The 23,760-nt window shown below is 37.1% G+C and overlaps 1 protein-coding gene across 1 annotated transcript in view; it reads right to left on the minus strand.

Moving 5' to 3' along the window:
• Positions 1 to 23,325, minus strand: part of slc35f3b (solute carrier family 35 member F3b) — a 50,694-nt gene extending 27,369 nt beyond the window's left edge. The window contains 4 exon segments of the mRNA XM_043254637.1: positions 21,702 to 21,916; positions 23,244 to 23,266; positions 23,268 to 23,301; positions 23,303 to 23,325. Of these exon segments, the coding sequence (XP_043110572.1) occupies positions 21,702 to 21,916; positions 23,244 to 23,266; positions 23,268 to 23,301; positions 23,303 to 23,325 (295 nt within the window).
• Between the last annotated feature and the right edge of the window lie 435 nt (positions 23,326 to 23,760).

Below are 23,760 nucleotides of genomic sequence, written 5' to 3' on the forward strand. Positions count from 1 at the left end.
AGGAACCGAGGTACTGAGTAGTTATGCAGGAAATTAAGGTTTGCCATCACAGGAATAAATTACATGTTAAATCTAAGTTATAATATTACAAATATTTAAATGTTTTTCATTATTATTTTAATATATTAAAACACAAAATGGTTATTTTAAATCAATGATATTTGACAAATATTAATGATTTTCCTTTTTTGATCAAGTAAATGCAGCCTTTAATATACACATTTGAACAAAAAAAAAAACAAAAAAACAATTACAATAGTCTTTGAGGCAGAAATTGTACCAAGTTGTATTTATGGATTATGATTTGTCTCACCGAATGCCAAAATGGGACAGGACTTGGAGTTATTCACTGTAGTGTAAAACATTACGTTTTGAAAATACTACAGAGAGAAGACTGTTACTGGACAAGACACGATCACCTTAAAATAAAAGTAAAAAGCTGCCACAATAAAGCACAACTTGATTTCATACGACAAGGCTTTCATATCAAAAAGGATCAATCTAAAACTAGCACAGCAGAAATAACTCTGTGAGCAAACAGGTAGTCCTCTTAAAAATCACCCCGAATCTGACAGTGACGATCACAGACTATCAAAATCACAATACCGTATGCTGCTTGGACTCTGTGTTCTCCCAGATTTAACACGATACAGAAGTTGTCACTGATCTGTGTTATTATTATCCCTTCAGGACAGGTCAAAGACGAAACACACTCCAGAACAGGAACTTCTTTTGTCCTACTCACATTTTCCAACCCGGATGAAGACAGGTGACTTACTTAAAACGATAGAGAAACAAAACTCCATCAAACTCCATTAAAGGCAAAAAAGGTCTTCAGTAAATATTCATATTCAGATGTTCAGGTCACGCTCTGCGACACGTCAACAGGACGATGAATCAAACAGTGAGCAAGTCCAATAACTGATGTCCAAATAGGCATTCATAATAATAACTACAAACAGCAACGCCAGACGAAATATATCTGCTCAATGAGAAATATGAACACTGTCCAGCTCATTAAGTCATCTTAATTGAAGTCGCACGCTTTTTACAGTACATAAGCTCCATACAAAAAATAATAAATTCCATATTTTTTAGACATATCAGTTACAGTTCAGTTTAACTTTATTGTCTGTTCTGCTTGACACAAAGCAGAATATTTATCTTCGGCAATGGTAACATAAACACAACCACATTAATACTTAAAAACACATCACCCATTAACTACACAACATAAAATATTAAAAGATTTATTTAGTCACTGTGCTACAAGCAACTCTCCAGCATTTCCTTCAGACAATAATCCGATTCGAAGTAATAACTGCCATTGGGACAATACTGGTTACCAATATTCTTCAAAATATCTTCTTATGTGTTCTTTTGACAAAATATCAAAAAACAAAACATATCCATGGCACTGTAAACAATCTTTTTCACCATTCGGAGTTGCTTTTACATCTTGTCTTCAAACACAACGATACCATACACAGTTTTAAGTAACTGCTCTGCAAATGTGTCCATTTTTATTGCATGAAAGCTATTGAACGAGGTGAAGCGTATCTCTATTACTGCTGCTATGCTCAGGCAAACAAGCAGAGCTCTCAAACAGAGCATAATCCATTGCAAACACCCCCATATGCATTAAAACAGAATGTAGCTTTGTGCTCCTTGAGTGAAACAATACAGTGATCATCTGACATTTGAAAGGATCGTAACAGGTATAATATTTTCCTTTTGTTTCTTTTGCATGCCTATATACCTCCCTAATGTAAAACAGTTAAGTTTAACGTTGTATAGACAGCTTAAAGACTGTAGACACAAGGGGGACATCTGGTGGGTGTATCTATAGCTAGGACACGTAAAGTGATTCTATATTAAAACAAAAGACAGATGTCTGTTAATCCAAAATGTATCAATGAGTGAATCACTCAAACATGTCCAGGTAAAAAAAAAAAGGTCATATTTCAGGTCACGAGTCACAAGAAAACAATGTGGATTACTTATTAGTAGAGAAATGGTTTAGCATAAAATTAAAATATGCTGAAAATTTACTCAGGCCAAACCGGATGTATAGGTATAGATTTTAGCACTTCATCATTAGAACCACTGCTTTGAATGGGTGCCGTCAGAATGGCTGGCCAAAAAGCTGATAAAAACATCAAAATAAACAAGTAATCCATGCAGTCCGTTAATTAATATCTTGTGAAGTGAAAAGCTGCATGTTTGTTAGAAACAGAAAAAACGCACTAGTGAGACACTTTTAACTCCAAACCGTAGGTAAAACGTGAATCCTCTTTCCATAATATTCCATAACATTGCTTTGTCTAGGGGAAAAGGTCATCTTGTTTGAGTCAGGAAGGAAGAAACAATCCAAAACAGATTTAAACAATTATGTAGGTGGGACAATGATGTGAGAGGACCACACTGGATTGACTTTGTCACTGGAAAAACCAATGCCGTGAATAGAAGCCTCATATTTTAGCCAGAAGCAGGGGTTTAAAATAGTCCTGGTGTATTTGTGTCTTACACACAGCTTTACACTTCACAAGTCTGAGGACTGCGTATTGATTACTTGCGGATTTTTAATCAGCTGTTTGGTATCTCATTCTGACGGCACCCATTCACTGCAGAGGACCCATTGGTGAGTAAGTGATGTAATGCTAAATCTATAAACCCATCTACATACTCAATGGCCTGAGGGTGAGTTAATATTAGTTCATTAGTAATAATAGTTCATTCAGAAATTGATGTTTGCACTATTCCTTTAAAGTCAACATATGAGACACTGTTCACAAACCCATTTTACTTTTCTAAACTGAAGTATTTCAGCATAAAAACAGCATACGCTGCAGTACGTTGTAAACATTCAGTACCATATCAAATTATTATAGTTATTATAGTCTTACAAACTGATGCCATTGCTGAACCATGGTAGCGCCATTTTACTTTTAGAATAACAATAATTTCATTTTTTTTCATATAATTTATTTCAATATGCATTTAAAGCCAGCAGCAGCAACGCACGAAGCTCCTAGAGTTCATCTTGACCGATAGAGCAGTAGGGGGCGCTCTGGACTCACTAGAACAATGACTGCGAAGGCAGAAAGACTAAAGAGAATTTAAGAGATTAAACAGGAAAAAAAACATATCTCCGATTTAACAGGACAGAGGAGCCTCGGTGTGCTTTGATATGGTGTAGCGCAGCTTCTGAGAAACACGGTATAGGGAGTTATAAGAGAAAGCGTGAGGCAGAGATCCGGATATTTATAAACAGGGTCTCTTGGGAGAGAAGCTGGATTTGTATGTTGTCTCCTTGATGCTGTCATACAGTTTTCACACACATCGCATAACACACGCAAAACAAGAAAGAAGAAAGAAAAACAGAGCGCCAAGAATCAAACTTTTGCAAGTGACTTGTATTCTGTATTTTGTTGCATATGCTAACAATTTATCTAGACTATTTAAATCGTTTAAGCTCTGAAACAACGCAGCCTGGCCAAAAAATAAAGAAAGATAGATAGATTAGCTTATTTATTTTTTTATTGTTGACTTAAAGTCACTTACTTATATCCAGTTTTTTTTTTTTTTTTCTCAACTTTAGCATGTTTCTCCCAATCTTTTATTTCTTTCTCTCATACACAATTTACAGTGTCATTAGAAAAGTCCTCTTGAACATCTCCTGTTTTTCCCTTCTTGTTCCCCTGGGATGCTGGGATCTCTTTCTTCCCTGATAAATCTTGCAGCTGTGAGGCTGACGGTTAGAGAGCGGTAGGGCTCTTCGCTGGGATTCACTGTTTGCTTGAATATCAGTATGACACACATGTTCTGCTATTAGCAGCTATCTACGTCCTGCTGCTGCGGCGGTTTTCCACGGGGACACACTATTACCGCGCACAGCGGGAAAATCACTAGGTGTAATCAATCAACCAGACCTGTTTACACCCCTCGCATGTCGGTTCACTGGAACAAATGCGGGTTTTTGAAACTATTTTTAACTCAACATCATACTCAAACTTGAAAGCGGCACCTAGTTGCAAAGAGCGAATTTGCATTTTCATTCAGTTAAGAAGGGTCTAGCGGCAGCCTAGAGATAAGCTAGAAACAAGGTTGAATTTATAAAGTTTGACTTTGAAATGTAAGGCAACGACAATTGGTAGAAACCAGCCAATAGGCCCTTTTCACAGAAATAGCATAAAAATGTTCCGTTACTGGTTTGTGCCTATTATGTCAATATGCCCTTTTCTCCAATAAGGCTTCTGTTTTGTCTGTTTTCTATGTTGTTGTTATATAATCTGTAAAGAAATAACATTTTACTTCTTTATAACTTTTATGTCTGAGCAGACCGCTGACCCGTGAGATAATGCACTCAACTTAACGCTCTGGATGGTTTTTATTCTCTTTTTCCGGCAAAATTCCTTTTTTAAATAGTCTTTGATCTCCGGTTCATTTGAGAGTATTATCTCAGTTTACTCAGTTATTTATCTTAGCATATCATGATGAATTACTTCTAATTGACAACATTTATGGCCAGATGCACATTTTCCAATAATGCATACAGGATTCGTATTTTAGAATATTAATGCAAAGGAGAGAAAATAGAAAACACATTATTTTAATAATAACAATAACAATAATAAGAATAGAGAAAATCACATGGACAGTCATTACGCACAGACAACACCAAACGAACCACACTGAATTATACATGCCTCTATTTATAATAAAAAAAAATAATAATTGAGATGCGTTCAGGCATTTTCATAGGATTTAATTTGTAAAAACAGACTTCGATTCTCAAATTCATTCTTATTGAGTGTGGTCGCTGTTGTCACCAGAAAAAACGTTTTCCCTGCAAGCGCCAATCAGGAAGCCAGAAACACGTGAAAAAAGTGTTAAAGGCTAACGGTGATAGACTTTGCATGAAGAGATTTTGGAGGTTCTGCCCATTTTTAGAATTCCCACCCCATTTTGGAGATCTTCAGTCTGCAGATGTACCTACTTGGAGAAAGTCAAAGTTGCTTTTAAACTCAATTCTAAGCATCAATATAAATTTTCTTGAACAATACCTATGGCAAATAAAGTGCTGCACATTTCATGTGTATAAGTGCCGTAGACATGGATGAAATATAGTATGAGGGTCTTTAAAAAATAATGTGTTAAACAAGTAAATACCCTTAAGTTTCTGTGTGTATATACAGTACATGACAGTTTTTATCAAATTAGATGTTGAAATGATTGACAGACCCTGAAAACACCACAAGCACCGCGCATGCATGATTATGAGGAGTAGACAAAACTGAGAGACAGGAATAACAACCAGACATAGCCTAATATTCATATAGCAACTTTTTTGGTTTAATATTCACACACACTATAGTCCGCATCACAATTTGATTAAGTGTCGTCCTTTTAACATATTCATCCAAAGCCACATTCTCCAGGAGAACTATGGTTGATTGCAACTCAACCATTATGATGCATCTATCGCCAAACCAATGTCTAAACATCCTTTCATCTTGTGTTTTTATAGTTTCCACTGCACCTCCTAATGTATAAAATGAGAATAAATTATAAACCTTCATTAGTCACCTTGAACCAAATCCAATAACTGTGCAGCAGATAACACAATTTTTGATCACTGACATCGTTTGGACATGAAAGCGTGGTCATATTGATGGAGTGACATTAGCCAGAGGGCTGTTTTCTGGGCCAGTGCTGATGCGTGTAATCTGGTGTTGGCAGTTTAGAGCCAGTCTATATAGGATGAAATCGGACGTGACCAGAAACTGAATTAAAATAGTCTGAACGGCTAACAATGGTGATTTGAAGTCCTGATCTAAAATTCCATTTCCTTTCCTTTGAGTCATTCTAATTCTTTAGCGTGCATCTGTCACAAAGGAAAACAAAATTAACTTTTCTTGTCATGGCTGCATCATCAGAAGGCTTTGAGAAAATGAGGAAATGAATGCAATGATGCAGAAACATCCGATAAAGAGAGAAAATAAATAATATAACGAGGCATGGAGAGCCTCAGAATTAAATCTGACAGAGTTGGAGCGTTGCGAAGGAGAGCTTGCATTTAAACCGAGGTTGGTTAAGTTCAGCAGAACAGATACAGAACTTGTTCCATTTAGCGTGGTTAAAAATTAAAGCAGATATAAATTTCAGTGTAATGAAACCTGCTTAAGTAACTCCTGTAAAGTCAAATACAACATGTAAACAGGTAGCAACTTTCAGTCTTTATGTCCTAATGGAATTATTACAAAAACAGCACAATGTTAATTGATGGGCTATGATTACTTGTGAATCACTATAATGTTTTATTCATTCTGACTACCCTCTGGGGAAGCAATGCAATGCTAAATTCCTGCAAATCCTTTCTAAAGAAGAAACAAACTCATCTTGAATGCCCTGAGGGTGAGTAAATTAAACATATTTTCATCAACTATTTCTAAAAAAGAGAATAAAAATACAAATAGTAAACTGTATTATTATTACAGTATAAGGGGGGATATGTAACACAGAGCATCGTAGAGACGTCACATTTCATCTACCGATGTGCTTAAAGTTTACAGCTCATTAGCTTCAGAAATACTAGCCGGGGAGAGTTTTTTTCACTAGAGTTTTATACATTAGCATCTTGCCTGTCCCTTCGCTCTTTGATCTCCCTCGGTGCTCTGATTGTATTTTGTCGTTCAAACTGAGCGCTTTCAACAATGATCAAGCAGGGATCTAATCACGCATCTAAGGCCGCGTATCCTCCATCGCTGCAGCTGGTGCTTTTGGCCTGCTTTCAAAAGAACCGGAGCAGGCGTGCCCGTACTCTCACTTGGAAAGCCGAAGAAGAGAAAATCAGAAAGATGCTACAATCTATCATCTCATTCTGAATAACAAGCTATAATGGCAAGATCAATCTGACTCAGAAACTAGACTAAAGCTTTGCTTCAGTACCTAGATTTGAACATCAATAGCGACCAAACACAGCACTAGGCTTGCTTGCTGTACAAAAATAAGCAAACTGCCCTAAAATACAACATAAAATCCGATTAATATTGCAATGAGTGGAACAATAGGCAATTTTGTAAATGCATAAACAATGGCAAAATTATATATCAGACTAACACGTAAAACCAACTCTATTGGCCAAATGCTTAGCATTTGCTATGAATATGCACATGAATAACCTATAAGCCGTTATTCTAACTATGCACAAGTTCCCTTGCTCTCTGAAATCCTATCAGACTTAGAACACATGTTTGGTTTGCGACCCACCACCTGAGAACTACAGACTAGTGAGTATATTTTCTGCAGGATGTGAAGAAAAATAACCAGCATGCTTTATTTAAATTGCATAGAACAATTGATTCAGAAACGGTACTGTAATTGAGCAATGATGATGACTTAAAAACGTTGTATTCTGGGAAACATCACCAAAAGTCTTGCCTATATGAGAATTAATTATAGAACATTTCACTGAGATTTGGATCATCATCAAGACCTTGCAACTTCTTTTCCTGACCGTTTTTGTTAAACTAAGAGTCTCTAGGGTTTGGGGAAGCGGCGTGAAGTGACAACTTCTTAATGCAAGAAATGCTTTCACTTCTGCAACAAGTTCAGAACAAGTTCAGGTACATTAATTTTGTGCATATTTTGTGCTTAATTAAAGGTGAAATGTGACATTTCTGTGTTACTAGTGTCAGCAAAGTGGTTAAACAGCCACTATTGCTGTTTTTGTTGGCTGGTTTGTATAATACTTTTAGTGTATCTGGTGCTAAAACAAACACACTCTATCCCTGAGTGCAATTCAAAGTCCCTGAATGTAATAATTTTCAAAGAAAACAATCTATAAATGCTGAATTTCTCGAAACACAGGACTTGCATATAAGAATTTATTTTGACAAAATAAAAATGATAATAATAATAATAAGCATCTTGCCTTTAAGTTCAGTTTCTCCATTTTCTCAATTGTGGCAAATCCATGAGTCATGATTCTGGTACCTGCCAACCTGTCCAGAAAGTAAACGAATGACCTTTCCAATGCTGAAAAGTCAGGGAAATCAAAAATGTGCTTTTTCAAAATGCCATTGGAAATATGCTATTTAAATCTGCATTGACATGCAGCATGCAGTCAGTCTTAGAAATAGAGTTCATTTCTAGTTGGTGTTGATGATGATGGAAAAGATGATGGAAAGTCATGGTACTAATGCAGAATGAGACTGGGTGGGCAGGGGCAGGCCTGCCCGAGGGGGCTGTGTGGGGGTGTTTTGATTCTGCCTCTTCTTTCTCCCTTCCCCATTGGCTGTCGTGTTGGATATGTCACCAGCATTGCTTTAATTGCCTGCTTTTTCTGTGTGCATGGAGCCGGGCTGTGGTGCGTATTACACGCGCTGGGACTGCACTGACTTTACACACACTGACATGCTGGTCAGAGCTCACTGACATGTCCTGGCAGGCTGGCTTCTGACTTGTGTTTTAAAGCGTTGCTAATTTCTCATACTAATCAGTGATCAGTTTGGGTCAAAACATCTGCACATGTGCCTGTGGCGACAAAAATAGGAAAGCTCGAGATAAAAGTGTACAGGACAAATGTCTCGGTTTGCTTAGAGGCCAAGCTAAAATATTTACAAGGTTGTTTCAATAAATAAGGTAGCAAGAGGTTTTGAGTACTGTACATGTGTTCACCTATATAGCCTGTGACTATAATAAACTTACAAATATGTAAGGATGATTTCAGATCTAACAACATGTTTTATTGTGATAGCTGAAATTAATCAACCAACCAATCAATCAGAATTAAATTGAGAATGCTGAAAATTCATTCAAATTGAATTCGCAATAAACTGAATGCAACAAACTAAATACATATAACTGTCATTTTAAATAGAAAAGCAATGTTTTACAATCCGTAGTGTAAAAGCCTTCAAATTGAATAAAAATAGAATACATAATAATCAGTAAAGAAAAGAGAACAATGGAATCATAGATCAATAGACAGAATAATTGAATGATAGAACGATATATATTATGATAGATATGTTGTTGTTCTGAGCGTCACTAAATCCACTAGCCTATTACAAAATTACAGCATACTTCTATAAATACTCTGAAATAACTAGTGCACTTTGTAGAAGCATTTTGAGATGTAATAGGTAATCAAGTAGCAATCACCCTTTATTGTCCCACGAGTGCAAGAAATAGATGAAAACAGACAGAGAGAAAACACAAAATGATGCTCAAAGTAAAGCAGTTATTTATTTCATGTTTGTTCACCTTCCAAAACCATTTTTATCAGAGAGAAGAGGTATGTAATTAGAGACCAAAGTGTTCATTTCTGATTCTTTCTGAAGTGATTTCATTTTTAGGCAAAATGATTGCTCACTTCCCACAGTAATCTCTCTCAAAGTAGTTGTTAGTAAAAAAAAATGTTTTACTATTCTGGTTTTCTTAATGCAAGGAGCAGTAATGCCTTTGTCACGCTTATGCTGTTGGAAGGACGCAGGAGACACAGAGAAGCATTAAATGACTTTATTGACAGGGTAAATCCACAACAGAAGTTGGCACGTATATATGTATATAACAAGTAGACCTGACAGGGTAGAAACACACAGACAGGAACTAAATACACAGGATAATTAATTAAACACAGGTGCAGGAAATCAACTAATAATCAAGCTAAACATGGACTAGAACAAGACTTAACAGAGAACACTTAACAGAAACAGGGCAAAAACAGGTCCATAATTCTGACATATCTTCCCCTCCCAGAAGGAGCATCCCTGCGCTATAGATAACAGTGATGGCAGCAGTGCAGGTGGGTGAGGAGCCCAAGGTGGAGACGGAGAGACAATGATGCCGAAAGACTAGGGGGCCAGGGAGAAGCCAAGGGCTCTGGCAACCAATGCAGAGATCCATGTTGGAGCAAGAGTGACTGAGGACCAAGGTGGAGCTGAGGCTGGAAGGAGCCTTGTGGTGCTCGTGGATTGATGGGTGACGGTGGATGCGAGGGAGCTAGGAGCTGAGATTGAGTGTCTGGGTCAATGGCAAAGGTGGAGTCAGGCCTCGGAGACTGGATGCAGAGATGATAGATTCTCCAGCCATGGCGACACTGGAGGATGGCAGTACTACAAGGCTTGCACAGTACAGATAAGTGGCTGAGGGCGAGTGGAGGGGCTGCCATGCAACAGCGGTGGAGGGCAGGCATTAGTGAGGCTCTGGGCTTTCAGGGCAAACTCAGGATTGGGAGCCTTGTTTGGGCTGAACAAGGATGATGCTTTGGAATACTGGGTTCTGGAGGGCACTCTCGAGGAGGGGGCACTGGAGGATGGGTGCTGGACATAGGGACCATAGACAAAGGAGTTAGCTGGGCTGTACAGATTGATCTTCAGATTAATTTCCTAGTCAGTCAGGTCCCTTTCTAAGTCCAGCAGCCCCAGATGTACAATCAGCACGCCCTCAGACATGGTATAGTGGGCAGAGCTCTTACTGTCACTGTCTCACTGCGACAATGTCGCCAGCTCTTGTACCTGGATTGGAAGCACTATTCGGGCCAATCCTTCCAAATCCCCAGTCGCTCTGCCTTACGCTGACTCGTCGATCACGGCAGGAACGGGCTCTTTGTCATCGGTGGGCTCAGGCTGATGCTCCTCACTGCAGGGAGAGGGTGGGCTGGGCTTTGGGTCTGGAGTGGATCTGGCAAGATAATTCACTGGGCAGATGGAGAGTGGTGATCCGTTTCTCTCCAGGGTGCATTCCAAAAAAGGCGGCAAATTCCTCTCAAGGACCACCTTTGGATGTCAGCGGGCTCTTCATGCACCATTCAGGCTAGCATCATAGAACGTGCACTCTGGGTAGCTGGTTTAATTTAGTGACTTTGGTATGATTCAGGGAAAACATGGGGATCCATGAGGGGAAACAGTGTTTTAAACTGACAATATTTGAAATTCTTGCACTGATCTGCTACCCTATATTGCTTGTTAGGATGACAAAAAGCTTTAAAAGCTTTAAAAGGTTTTCTAATAACGCTTGTTAATGTCAATCAAATCAGAGTAGGTGGGGCTTATTATTTATGTTTATCACTGAAAAAGAGCAAGATAAGATGAAAGCTGCAGATAATTTAATGCTAGTCAACTGATTTATGATAGAAATGCTAAATGGCAGACAGTTAATGTTATGTTCAATGAAGGAGACTTATTCTCAAATATGCCCATTTTTGAAAATTATCAAATTTAATTTAATGATGCTTCAAAACATGTAGTTGATGAGAAATATAATTTTCTAATCAATCCGTATGTAAAGTTTTATTAAAGTAAAATTATATGTATACGATTGATGTTTGTGTGTGCTTACCTCAATTTATATAATATATATATATATATATATATATATATATATATATATATATATATATATATATAATTTAAACATAGGTGCAAGGAAATAAACCAATCAAACCAAACTAAACAGGACAGGAACAAGAGAACAGAACCACAGAAAAGCGCAAAACAGGTCCATAATCCTGCCAGCTTGTGGATTTCAGTTGAGTGAATGTAATTTTTCTTGTACCTGAGAATAAAGAATATTGATATCTATACAATCAGCTTCTAAGGCTGGTTGATTCTCATTTAATTTCATACAGAGTCCTTCATTATGATTCCTAAATGTAGAGAATAATTCAATATTTCAGCATGCTTTAAGACTAAAATGCCCCAAATGTACATATTTTTGACTTTAAACAGAGCACAACTGAATAGAAATGAAAAGTGTTTGGTGTGTATGGTATAACATTGTTTAACAAAAAATTCCAAGCACACTGAAGACAACACACATTTAAAAATCAAAAATTGAAAAGTAAATTTGAATTTGAAAATCAATTATTTTAAATATCAGCTCATACCACAAATTGTTGTTTATCACTTGAAAGCCCATTGCACGCATTTGTTCATGAGACATTTTATTGTTATTCTGAAAAGAGTAGAAAAGAGATTGATATCTTTTTGTCACAAGTAGACCGTTGTATCTGACCATATAGCTCCATTTTGAAGTGAGTAATTGTTGAGCCTTGAGGCAGAATCAGTCATTTTATTCAGTGCAACTACAACCTATTGATCAAAGACACCAAATACAGTGTCATTCTGAATATAAAAGAGCGAGAGAAGCCACGAGGTGAGGAGTTACTCTGTCACTCCAGGCTGAAGGGAACATCAAGCGTCGGTGCACATGGAGGAGAGACTCTGGGGACAGAAGACAGAGTTCAGAGATAAAGCAGCTCTTTCTCATCCTCTCTTTGAAATCTCTCCCGTAGCTTCATCCTGAGTTTACTTCCATTGGTTTGGGTTTTTTAGCACCTAGCTGACCTTTCTGGGATGACTGTCATTCTTTCCTTGTAACCATCAAACAGACGGCCCAGCAGGAGGGTTTAACCACCCACATAGTGTGTGAGAGTGTTTTTAGGTTAGGGTATAAATCAAAAAAAGACACTGAGAGGCAACAATTTGCAACGCTTTTGAACGAAGATTGGTTTTGTGTTCTATCTATCTATCTTACCTTACCACCAATAATGCTTTAAATTGATCAGAAATGACAATACAGACTTAAAAGTTCTTTTAAATGAAAAAAATATATTATGATTTCCCCAAAAATATAGCTAACTGTTGTGAGGGATCAAGTGGATGGACTAATATCTGCTGAAAATCCAGCTTTGCATTAACTGAAATTAACTTTATTTTAAAAAAATATGTAATTTTAAATTGCAATAATATTTCACCATATCAATGTTTTTACTGTATTTTTAAGTGAATACAACTTTGGTGAGCAGTTGGCATATGCAGTAGAACTTATAGCTTCTTTAACTGATGAAATATTGTCGTATTAAATTGATTATAAGCACGATCAAATAAGTCAAATTTCGAGATAAATTTAAGAGAACAATAGAATCATTACAAAAGGAAATTTTAAGTACGGTTAATATAAATAATTCAAATGCAAAGGAAACAAGTAACAAAAAAATATCCATTATTAATTACATAAAAATGCTTTTTAAACTCGAGCAAATCAAGTGTTAAAAGATTGATTTGGAACAATCACTGCCACGGCTCATGGTTCAAACACACGCCGCTGACAACTTTGACCTTTATTTGATCCAAAGCCTCTTTTGGGGAAAAGATTCATATGTGCATATGCATAACCCCATTTCAAGTGACAGCACACAAAGCTCCTGAGAAGAGGTAAACAAGGGTTTTTCCCATCTTTTCTGCATCTTTTCAGCTCTTGTTTGTTTTTCTGCTTTTTTCAAATTCAAGTCTCTGCTTAAAATTAATCTTGGTTGACACAGACCAAACAAATGGATTTTCACAGCAGCGGCGGTGGCAAAGAATGCTGAGACATTCTCTTCCTTTTAACACTGTGCTGCTAAAAAAGATAACCTAAGTGATTGATAGACAGCGTGAAAAAGTGACGAGAGGAGTGCATGTGCGATTGTGTGAGAGAGAGAGAGAGAGACAGAAGCTGTTTCACTGGAGATCAGTCTGACCTTGTTTGGAGCAGAGCTGGAACTTTTGGAGGGGCCAATCAATGGACAAACACTCCATAAAAGCACAAGTACAAAGAGCGAGAGAGAGAGAGAGAGTGTAAAATAATAAATCAAATTTGTGGGTCACATTGAGAGAGACAATCACTAGCAGCTAAAAACCAAGGTTGTTGTATAAAAAAATGGTCTTCATGAAATTAGAATGCACATAAAGCACAGTCTTATTATGAACTATTCCTCAGATCCCCTTATTACAAACAAAAGAACTGTTACTTCAGCTGTTAAGTCACACCTTAAAATAAGGAGACATTGTAAATACACCTTTAGGCTTAAAATAAGGATATATACATATATATATATATATATATATATATATATATACATATATATATTATATATTTTTTTTATTATTTAGAACAAGCTCTTATACTCACCAAGACATCAAAATTACAGTAAAAATAGTAATATTGTGAAATATTAATACAGTTTTAAAGAATTGCTTTCTATTTTACATCTTAAAATGTAATTTATTCCTGTGATTGCAAAACTGAATTTTCAGCAGCTATTACTCCAGTGTCACGCGATCCTTCTGAAATCATTCTAGATAAATTCCTAAGAAACTTTAGACCTTTTTCAAGTATTCATTTTGTTAATGTATGTTTTTACCTTTTGAAAACCTCTTTAAAGCATGAAACAGAGTAATGTTTTTTCCCTGGATGCTGTCTTACATGTCACAGCTCATGCAGTGGTCTGCCATTTTTATTTAATGGGTCAGAGAGAGAGAGATAGAGAGAGAGAGAGATAATCATGAAAAACAAAATTATGGCTGTTTTTGGTGTAAAAACCATGAGAGGTGGACCACAGGGAAGCAGAACAAAATTGTTTACATGCTCTACTCTGATGTTGCCAATAGTATTTTCCTTCAGTTTTGCTTTCCAGGCGACTTATCTTTTTAATGTTACTTGATTTCCAGGCACATTAACAGGATAGTTCACCCAAAAACGAAAATTGTTATCATTTTACACACACACACACACAGACACACAGTCATTAAGTTTTAGAACAACGTGGGGTTGAGTAAATGACAAAATTTTACAATTTGACATTTACAATTTGGCTAAAGAAAGGTTTAAAAGTAACTCATGCAAAGGATAAGCGTTAAAGAATGTCACTTTGTAATCACTGCGGTTGTTGTATTAATTCGCGTCATATGTTAAGAAGGCAGTTTATCTGCAGTCTCTCACATTTTTGCCGGCATCTGAGCAACCATCGCTTGCGCCGAACAAGCTTTGCACTAAAATAACTTTATAAATGGCTAAAACTCAGAATCCATAAATATTAAATGAACATCTTAAACAAGCTTGCATGCTTGAACATAACAGCAAAACCCTGTTAATTTATTCTTGTCGTATTTCTCCACAGTCAAATTTTTCTCTTTTTCTGCAGGTGCGTTTTACTACATTAAGATTACATTTCACCTTCGATGTCTTAAGCTTGTTTCTTACATAAATAAATACATAAAAAAGTGAGGCAGATCATGCCCCAAGATGCTTACAGACATGAAGTCGTGCGATAATCTTTTTCCGCTCTATCCCCTCCAGACCTCAGTACATAATTCATGACCGTACAAGTTAATCTTATCCGAGGCGATTTTCATTTTTAGCCATGGACCATTTTACATCACATGAGCCGAGAGATATAAGCTGGTCCTATAATAAGCACAACAATGAGATAAATCGGTTCATAATTGATCATTCGGGTCAACTGTAAAACTACATCATTTCAAACACAGGATTTTCAGAATAAACAGATTAGTATTGTACTTCAGAATGATTCATGTTATTAGTCATACATCGCTCTGGTGGTCCTCCTACGCACAGAATTAGATACATGCAAAAACATTAGTCTTTCGTTACAGTTTGACACAAGCGCTAAACTGTCTACTCGTAAACATTCTGTTAGCATCTCTGTTTGTTTACATTACTGATAATGACACATTTAATGGAGTTTTGCATTTAGTCTTTCATCAGCTTGTTAGTTAGTTATTACTGAGTGAATGCTTTTTATTTAATATGACTCACAGAACGCTAATTGCAAGGATGGTTTCCCCTGGCGTAGCCCGGAGTGATGCTGCAGCGCTCGAGAGCGGCACAGCTACAGAGTAAGACCCTGATTAAATTAGCACTCCTACAGGCTAATGCCACTCCATCAAACCAAGAACTGATGACGGTAATCAAAAACTGCGTTATTTGAGGCACGACAACGGATTCGATCGCAGAGCTAATAAAGTCGGTTTAAAAGAGTTGAAAGAAGCGATAGTTCACTGAAAAATGAAAAATCTAAACCTATACCGTATGCCTACTGTTGAACAAAAATGAAGATTGAAGAGTTTTTTATTCATACAATGGAAGCCAATCACTCTTTGGTAAAGCATTGGATCAGAATTTATTTTGGAGTGATTCATAAGGTTTTTCTACACAAGTTATAGCTACTTTTCTACATTTAATTACATTTAAATACGCTACTTGAAATGTAAACAATTCCATTGGTTGGAAATGGTATGTAGGTGGGAGGTGTTGGATCCAGATCCAACCTGCCCCTTGATCTTGTATTCTGCGGTGAGGACCTTGGTCTGAATGAAAATGCTAATTCGTTCTTTGCCACTAGGTGCAGCTTTTGGAGCATTAAAAGCTTACAAACGCCGCTTTAAATGAAATCGACTAATCACCTGAAGGGTTTAGAAAAGAGATAAAAATAAATGCATATTATAAGAAAATGAAAGTGTTTTTGACCCCAAATATCAACCTTTCATAACCCATAATAGGGGCGTATATAAAGTATATAAAGTCAATTAAGGAAATTTCATCACGCGGCAATTGGTAAATTTTCAATAAACAGTTCAAAGGTTTCTGTACGCAGCATAGGATGATGCAAAGTGCCAGATGCATGTCACAAATAATTCATTAAGCTCATCTTACATAACCCACCGTTACACAAAAAAAAAATAATATATAGCTCCTCTTTCCCTGCAACTGTATTGAGGTTAATGAAAGTGTTCATCTTCTTACAGGAACTCTGACTGCAGAACACAGATAGAAATTCTGCTAATAAATCACTCTGACACTGTTCTAAAGCAACATTGCCACTTTTAAAAGGATCATGTATATGTATGGCTGCTGTATATATAATACTGAACTTTCAGAAAAGGTGGCATGAGAGCAACACTTTTATCGCTGTGATTTGCATATTATATTTGCAAGGAGACCTTTAGACTTTGCTTTTACCTGTAGATGCAATTTATGTGTAATTGCAGGCTAGTGCAAGACAGGTCTATTTAGATTCGGCTGGGCTTTTATGCACTTTGTTTATAATCCAGACTGGATCAGCATCATATTTCTTTTTCTATTAAGGAAGCTTTAGCTTTCTTTATTTTAATAATGTTATAATAATTTTTCTCAGGTTTCCATGATAAATAGAAGGTTTAAGAAGAAGTTTTAAACTGATTTTGTTTTTAAATAAAAAATACAACATTCTATTGATCCCATACTTAATCTGTTTACACTTTATATATTACATTTAGCTTTTCATTTAATATTTCTCATTAGAAAATTATTCTTTTAAACTAGCAAACCTTATTAAAAAATAAACCTAAAATTAAATTTCTTGCACTATAAAGCATAATTATTAAGTAATCATAACATTTTCTGAAGGCTAAGCACATTCTTTCATTGACCATGAAAATGAAAGACAGATTCTTTTTTTTTGATCGTTTCAGGCCCTGTTTTGTACTCTATTTGTGGAAAGTGCCGGGAGCTTTCCAAAGCCAAGCAGTTTTTCTTAGCTTTGTGAGGGGAACCCAAGGGCTTTACTACAGTGAAAGAGAATATTGCAGATTTTGATTCTGCTGGAGTTAAACAAACTCTCTTGAACAGTACAAAAGTAATGATTCTCATGGCTTTGGCTTGGCTCTGAACCAGCATCAAAACATTCTCTCTATATTTCTGCTGACTGATGCTCCGGTGCTTCAGGCACGGACCGCTTAGCCTATTTGGACCTCTGTTAGCTGTCTCTCGTTGCCTTGAAAACCGATGAAAAGCGCTATATGTTAGGCCTCATTTAGAACTAACACAGACTTTCAAGCGGTAACCAAACTTACGTGACTCACCTAGCTGCAATCAACAGCTTGATGTTTTCCTGGGGTGTTCTTATATTCTCCAAACCCCCAAGAACTGAATTAAATAGGAATTTAGAGTGTCTATATTCGCTCTAATTCGCTGTCGGATTCTGCCAGACGTGTCCCTGTAGTCTACATAAAGACCATTAAGCAAACAGTATATGTCTTTGCCTTCCTCCACTATCCTCTGACAGACCTTCCTCCCCTGAAGCCAATTTCCGATGTCCAATTTTATTCTCAGCCCATGAAATCCTGTTTGACTGAAGGGTGAGAATGGCAGATGTGACAGATGTTGGTCAAGGATATCACCTACAACTAAAACTGTAAAAGATACTGTCATATTTTCAAACACATCACTTTTGGACCAACATTAAAGCCCAAATCACACTGGGCTTCAAAATGGGCTTTAAAAAAAACCCCATAAGCTTATGTAAACAAAACGATGAGAATAAACAAGATATAAAAACTCGCAATGCGCTGCCTTACAAGCATCTGCAAACCCACTGCTGATATATAACATTTAGCCATTGACTTCATTTAAGTCAACGGCTACCAAAAGTTTGATTTCCAACATTCTTCAAAATATCTTTGTGTTCAGCAGAGGAAAGCCATATAGGCTTGGAACAAGAATTTTAATTTAGTAAAGTCATTAGTTAAACCCATGTTAAAAAATATAGTCCAAAATAATTTGTTTCATCTGTCCAAATATAATAACTGCAATAGAATCGGCTTACACAGACGGGGCCATACACATTACAGGCAAAATTACGACAAACTTCAGACCCTGCAGCACACAAATAACATTCACGGGAGAAAGTGTTTACAGAAACCGATTTACGAGCGCAGAGAGACAACAGACACACTGTCGGTCTAAGAAGCATTTATCACAGTCTTGTAAGGCCGACAGTGATGGAAACCTCAGCGCTTCATCAAATCGAGTCAGGCAAGAAAACCGTGTGTTTTTGCTCACTAGTTCGCTAACTAAGTGCTGTGCAAGAAAATAGTGTGATTACAAGCCCAAGGTAACGAGGGAAATGTCTCTCTCTGTCTCTTACAGTGAGTCTCTGTTGTTCAGACAAACGCAGATTCTTGATCAAATAGAAATGCAGTCTTTAAAATGCACAAGAGGCTTCTTTCAAAGACATTTCTTAACATCTAACCAACCTCAAACTTATACTGCGCGTATAAACTTTTAACTTTTTGAGTTTGCGTAATCTCCATCTCTTTATTAAGCTAAATAGACTCTACATCAGCCTCCGATGTATGAAAGCCTCTCTTACCAATCAAATTTCACTTCCACTTAAATCAGGGACTCATTTCACGGCTGCCCGGCAGTAAATACGCACCACAGGAAGCAAACTGAGGATCACACGAGAAAATGAGGACTCTGAATACTGCATCTAAATTTGTCATTCAGCAGTGCTACTCAATACACACTGATTATGCATTATGCAATGTTATCCAAAGTGACTTACAGTAAACTTGCTTCAGAGGGTATCTAGAACAAACTATGGTTCAGTATTGCTCAAGGGCAAAGTAGTGACAATGAAACTGTTCATGCATCACTCTTTCTGTGTCTTGAACCTCTGGCCTTTGGGAACCCAACCAAAACTTTGACCACTAGTTTGCCTGTAACATCAGCCTATACGTTGTTTGTACAGTAGCCTCAAAAATGTGAATTTACCTAACAATATCGACCAATTCAAAATCAAAATAATAGTCAGTATATGCACAATATATATATACAGAAGACTTTATTTTAAGGTGTCATAATACAGAGTAATTACCTAATTAGGTACTTAGTAGTAGCCATTGTACTTGCATGAAATAAAATGTACTTATCATGTAACTGAGTTATGGAACAGTCTGTAATTACAGTTTGTATTTATGTAGATATAACAGGCAGCTGTTACATAGCTACTTATACTTAAGCACAATCCTGATACACCTTATTTTAAGTACCGTATGCTTGTGTATTATTCTAATATTACATTTAATTTCATTTTTAATGTAATCAGAAAGGTTTTTCACGTATTTAAGCTTTGTACTATAGGGTTATATCAAACTAAGGTGCAGCTAAAAGGTGTATAGTTTAGATACACATGAAGTACACTTAAGTACACTGGATACGCTTTAATTTTAAGTAGTTTATATCTGTGTACTTGAATTTATAATTACTTTCTATGAAGCCTGCAACACATATGTGACAATCTTTTGGTTACATAAGTAGCTGTGCGACAGATAGGTGTAAAAGTAGCTGCCTATTACATCTACAAACTGTAAGTACAAACTGTTCCATAACTTAGTTACACGGTAAAGGTAATTTTGCTTTATGTAAGCATAACAGCTTCTACTAAGTACTTACTAGGTAATTACTCTGTATCATGGAGATCTTAAAGTATAAAGTGTTACCAAAATAGGACAGCATTTTGCTAATTGAAGACAAAAAGACAAAAAATGAAAAGTTATTAAAAAAAATGTAATCGTGTAACAAAAAAGCATTTCTTGGCGTGTCCGATGAAAGGTCAACTGGATGCCGTTTTATAAGAGTCAGAATACAGCCTCACCAGGCATTACTGTGCCTGTTTCTGAGCACACAGTGGGTCCCAAAACAGGCAGACAGTTCCTTTATCTGGAGGAACAGTCACAAAAAGAGGATAAACGGGATTCTCTTTTATATCTGTAAAGGAGAAACTTCCACCTCACCTCATTATTTAATAATTAAATTGCTCCATGCCATACTTGCAATAATTCACTGCACCTCCAGCAAATAAATTATCCAGTCAATCAATCACAAATTAATTCCTATAAGCCAAACAGTCAAAAGTGTCAAAAGCATCCAGACCCAGATTTGCCTCTTCTAATGTTTCAGAGGTCAAGTCACTATTAATTATGTAGCTTTACAATAAATATTGTTTCGAGATTTTTTACTTTGCAAAGCAGCCCTATAAAGAAAATAGTGTCATCATTCACCTCAAGTCAGTTCAGTGTTGATTCAGATTCGGTTCAATACCTGTGTAGAGTCCATCAATAATAAAACAAAGTCCTTTCAGCTATAAGCATCTCTACAGGAGACAACGGTGTCATCACTGAATCAGTTCAGCGTTCAAATTCAGATCAATAACAAATTTAAAAAAGATCAATTATCAACAAATTAGACTGAGACAGGTACAAAGCAGTTCTATGACAATAGTGCCATCATTATTTGGGGTAAATTACTAAAATTACAAAAAGGGAAATAATTGCTAGCTACCAATAAATGTTCTTCAGCGTAATTAGATAACTGTACTAATTACACTCAAAAATTTTGTATTACTTAATACTAATTACTTTCTATACCCCATATTATCCTTGAATACTTGAATATCCTTGAAGAGTGTATTTCTTTCAAAATAAATTGCAAAATTGCATTATTCTTGAACTAACCAAGGTACTTAAAGGGGTGTTACATTAAAAACCATAACATTAGATTATATACATTTGAATATTATATCCACTATCTTTCATGTAGAATTGATATGTAGTAAATTACAGAAAAAGGAAGAGCAATCCCTACTTTACTTTTTCAGGGGGAAAGTAATTAAAGTACAGTAATTATTTACTCTGTAATGCATTGCACCCAACACTGCTCATCAGCTCAATTCAGTTCAGCTCATAATAATGACTAGTAAGCAGAAATATAAAAGAAATCCTGACAGTTATCAAATTGAACTCATTATGAGAGATCTCATTATGAATATGAGACATTCTCAGCGGTCTGATCTGTCCTATTGGCAACCATTGCGTAGCTCTGGATTACTCTTGCATCTCAACAATGCTCTCAGTTTCATTTCTCCAAAGGAATTGTTCAGGAGAAACATCTGAGACAGCGTCTAAACTCCATCTGCTGCGCTCTGGAAGACCCTCTAAGCAATGATATGTTCCTCTGGGAGACTCTCGACACATTGGCGTTCAAAGCTGTTCCACACACAATCGATTCATTAGTAAAAACGAGTCGCTTACTCTTATACACGGCATTCCACGGCTGGTAGCCATAATAGCCGGTGATTCTCAAGATCCTCTCCTCGATGGACGCGCTGTTGATGTCCTCAACTGATCGAGATGACTTCAGGTCCTCTTTAATCGATTCATCCACCACCAGGTACTTGAGCTGGCGGAGTTGGGGGCTGATGTCGGACAGCCTTCTGGGACTCACCTCGGGGGATTTGCGCATTCCGCTGGAGACAAGAACACAAAGTTGAAATCGCGTTGGCTTCGAGCGCTCGACACCGAGGGCGATGCGTGCCAGTGGGAGCGTGCCACGCGGGCAGACGTTCTCGTTACATTGGGATTCGGACAGTCAGCCGCTTTAAACAGAGCATAGGGTGTTTCTCGAGCACAAACGCTCCGCGTAAAACGGCTTCCGAGCGCGCGGCGCAAAGAGGGTGGATGCGCGAGTCTTCACCCTCCACTAACTGGCGCTGCGAGCGGAGGAGGCAGAGGGGCTGAGAGATGATAACCAGACATGACTGATGCTCCGTACAGTCTAACACTGGTACAGTAGGCCACGAAACGTGTGATGGGAAGCATAGAGAACGCAGTTGTGAAATACACAGATACTTAAAACAAAATGTTTTCGAAGCTGTAAGTCAGCGGTTATTGGATTAATATTTCAATCTTCTGATGCAATGTTTATTACAGTGTGTTATTGGGCGTTTATTCGTAATTAGATACTTGTTAACTATCAATTCCTGAGCGAAAGTGTTTCGAAGTAGACTAAATCCTATACCATTGGGTCTAACAAAAAAAACTTAACAAAATTTCGCAGTAGAGAGCAATAAATAAGTAAAACAAAATAAACAAACAACAACAACTACATTACGAGTTTTAATTAAAATATGTAAGATAACATTTTAGGTAGGAATAAGAGAATAAATAAGCCATCAGATTTGAAAAGCTCGACAGCGTGGAGTATCAGTTACGCGGCGGTCTATGGCCACTGGGAGGCGCGCGCGGTTCAGCTTTACGCACCAACTCCACCGGCGCTCCTTTCACGTACGGAACAATTAACGCCACTCTCGGTGCTTCTCAAAAACGTGTTTACAATCTAACTTTATTTTACAGTTTAAGGGCGAGTCCTTTTTAAACGATTTGACCCCCTCACTACACTTTATTCGCGCGTTTAGCGTAAGGACTCATGCAAGGCATTATTTCCTCACACAGCCTCAAATAAATAGCATTTGGCATATAGATACCACAGACACAAAAATGCATTACTTTCAAATAACTGTGAACTTTAATTTCTGCCTGTTCTTGTTAATTTGACGCGCATGAGATATATAGAATTGATAGACTTAATGCGTAATGGGTGTTTTTTTTCTATCACTGTCATCACGACTGACCCAAGGCTTTGTTTTAGAAGCTTAATTTTTTTCTCAGTCCCCGAATAAAAACACAACCACCACATCTCTGTCACGAGTCAAAAGTGATACTGAGTAAAACTGCATCTCAAGGCAACACGCATTCTGCCCCATGCATAGGCGCGCTTTTTAAAAAAATTCTTACATGGGCATCAAGGTGGTCGGGGGGTCCCAGGTAACACATGCAGTCCCTCCGCGGGGTCGAGCCGGTCTCCATCTCCGTACATGATCCCCGCATGAATGACGGCAGACCACTGCTCACGCGCACAGAGACACACGGACTGGAACGGTCCGCTCACCCGCTCTCTCGCGCACACTCCAGCCGTGGCATTTCCAGATTTTTCAGATAGTATCAGCTGTCACACCTCCAGCGGTTTTTCAGGACCGCAGCGCCATCTGACGGTGGATGCAGTTCTGTGCCGTTCACTGGACTTCGAACGAACGAAATAGAAAGATACCATTCCGTTTTTCAATCAAACTCGTGAGCATTTTTAACAGTTTAGGTCTTAGTATAGCTATTTTAACGCAAGTATATTTAGGCAAAATTTTAAATAGATTACATATATATATATATATATATATATATATATATATATATATATATATATATATATATATATATATATATATATATATATATATATATATATATATATATAATA

This window comes from Puntigrus tetrazona, chromosome 13, assembly GCF_018831695.1.
Source record: "Puntigrus tetrazona isolate hp1 chromosome 13, ASM1883169v1, whole genome shotgun sequence".
Taxonomy (NCBI): Eukaryota; Metazoa; Chordata; class Actinopteri; order Cypriniformes; family Cyprinidae; genus Puntigrus; species Puntigrus tetrazona.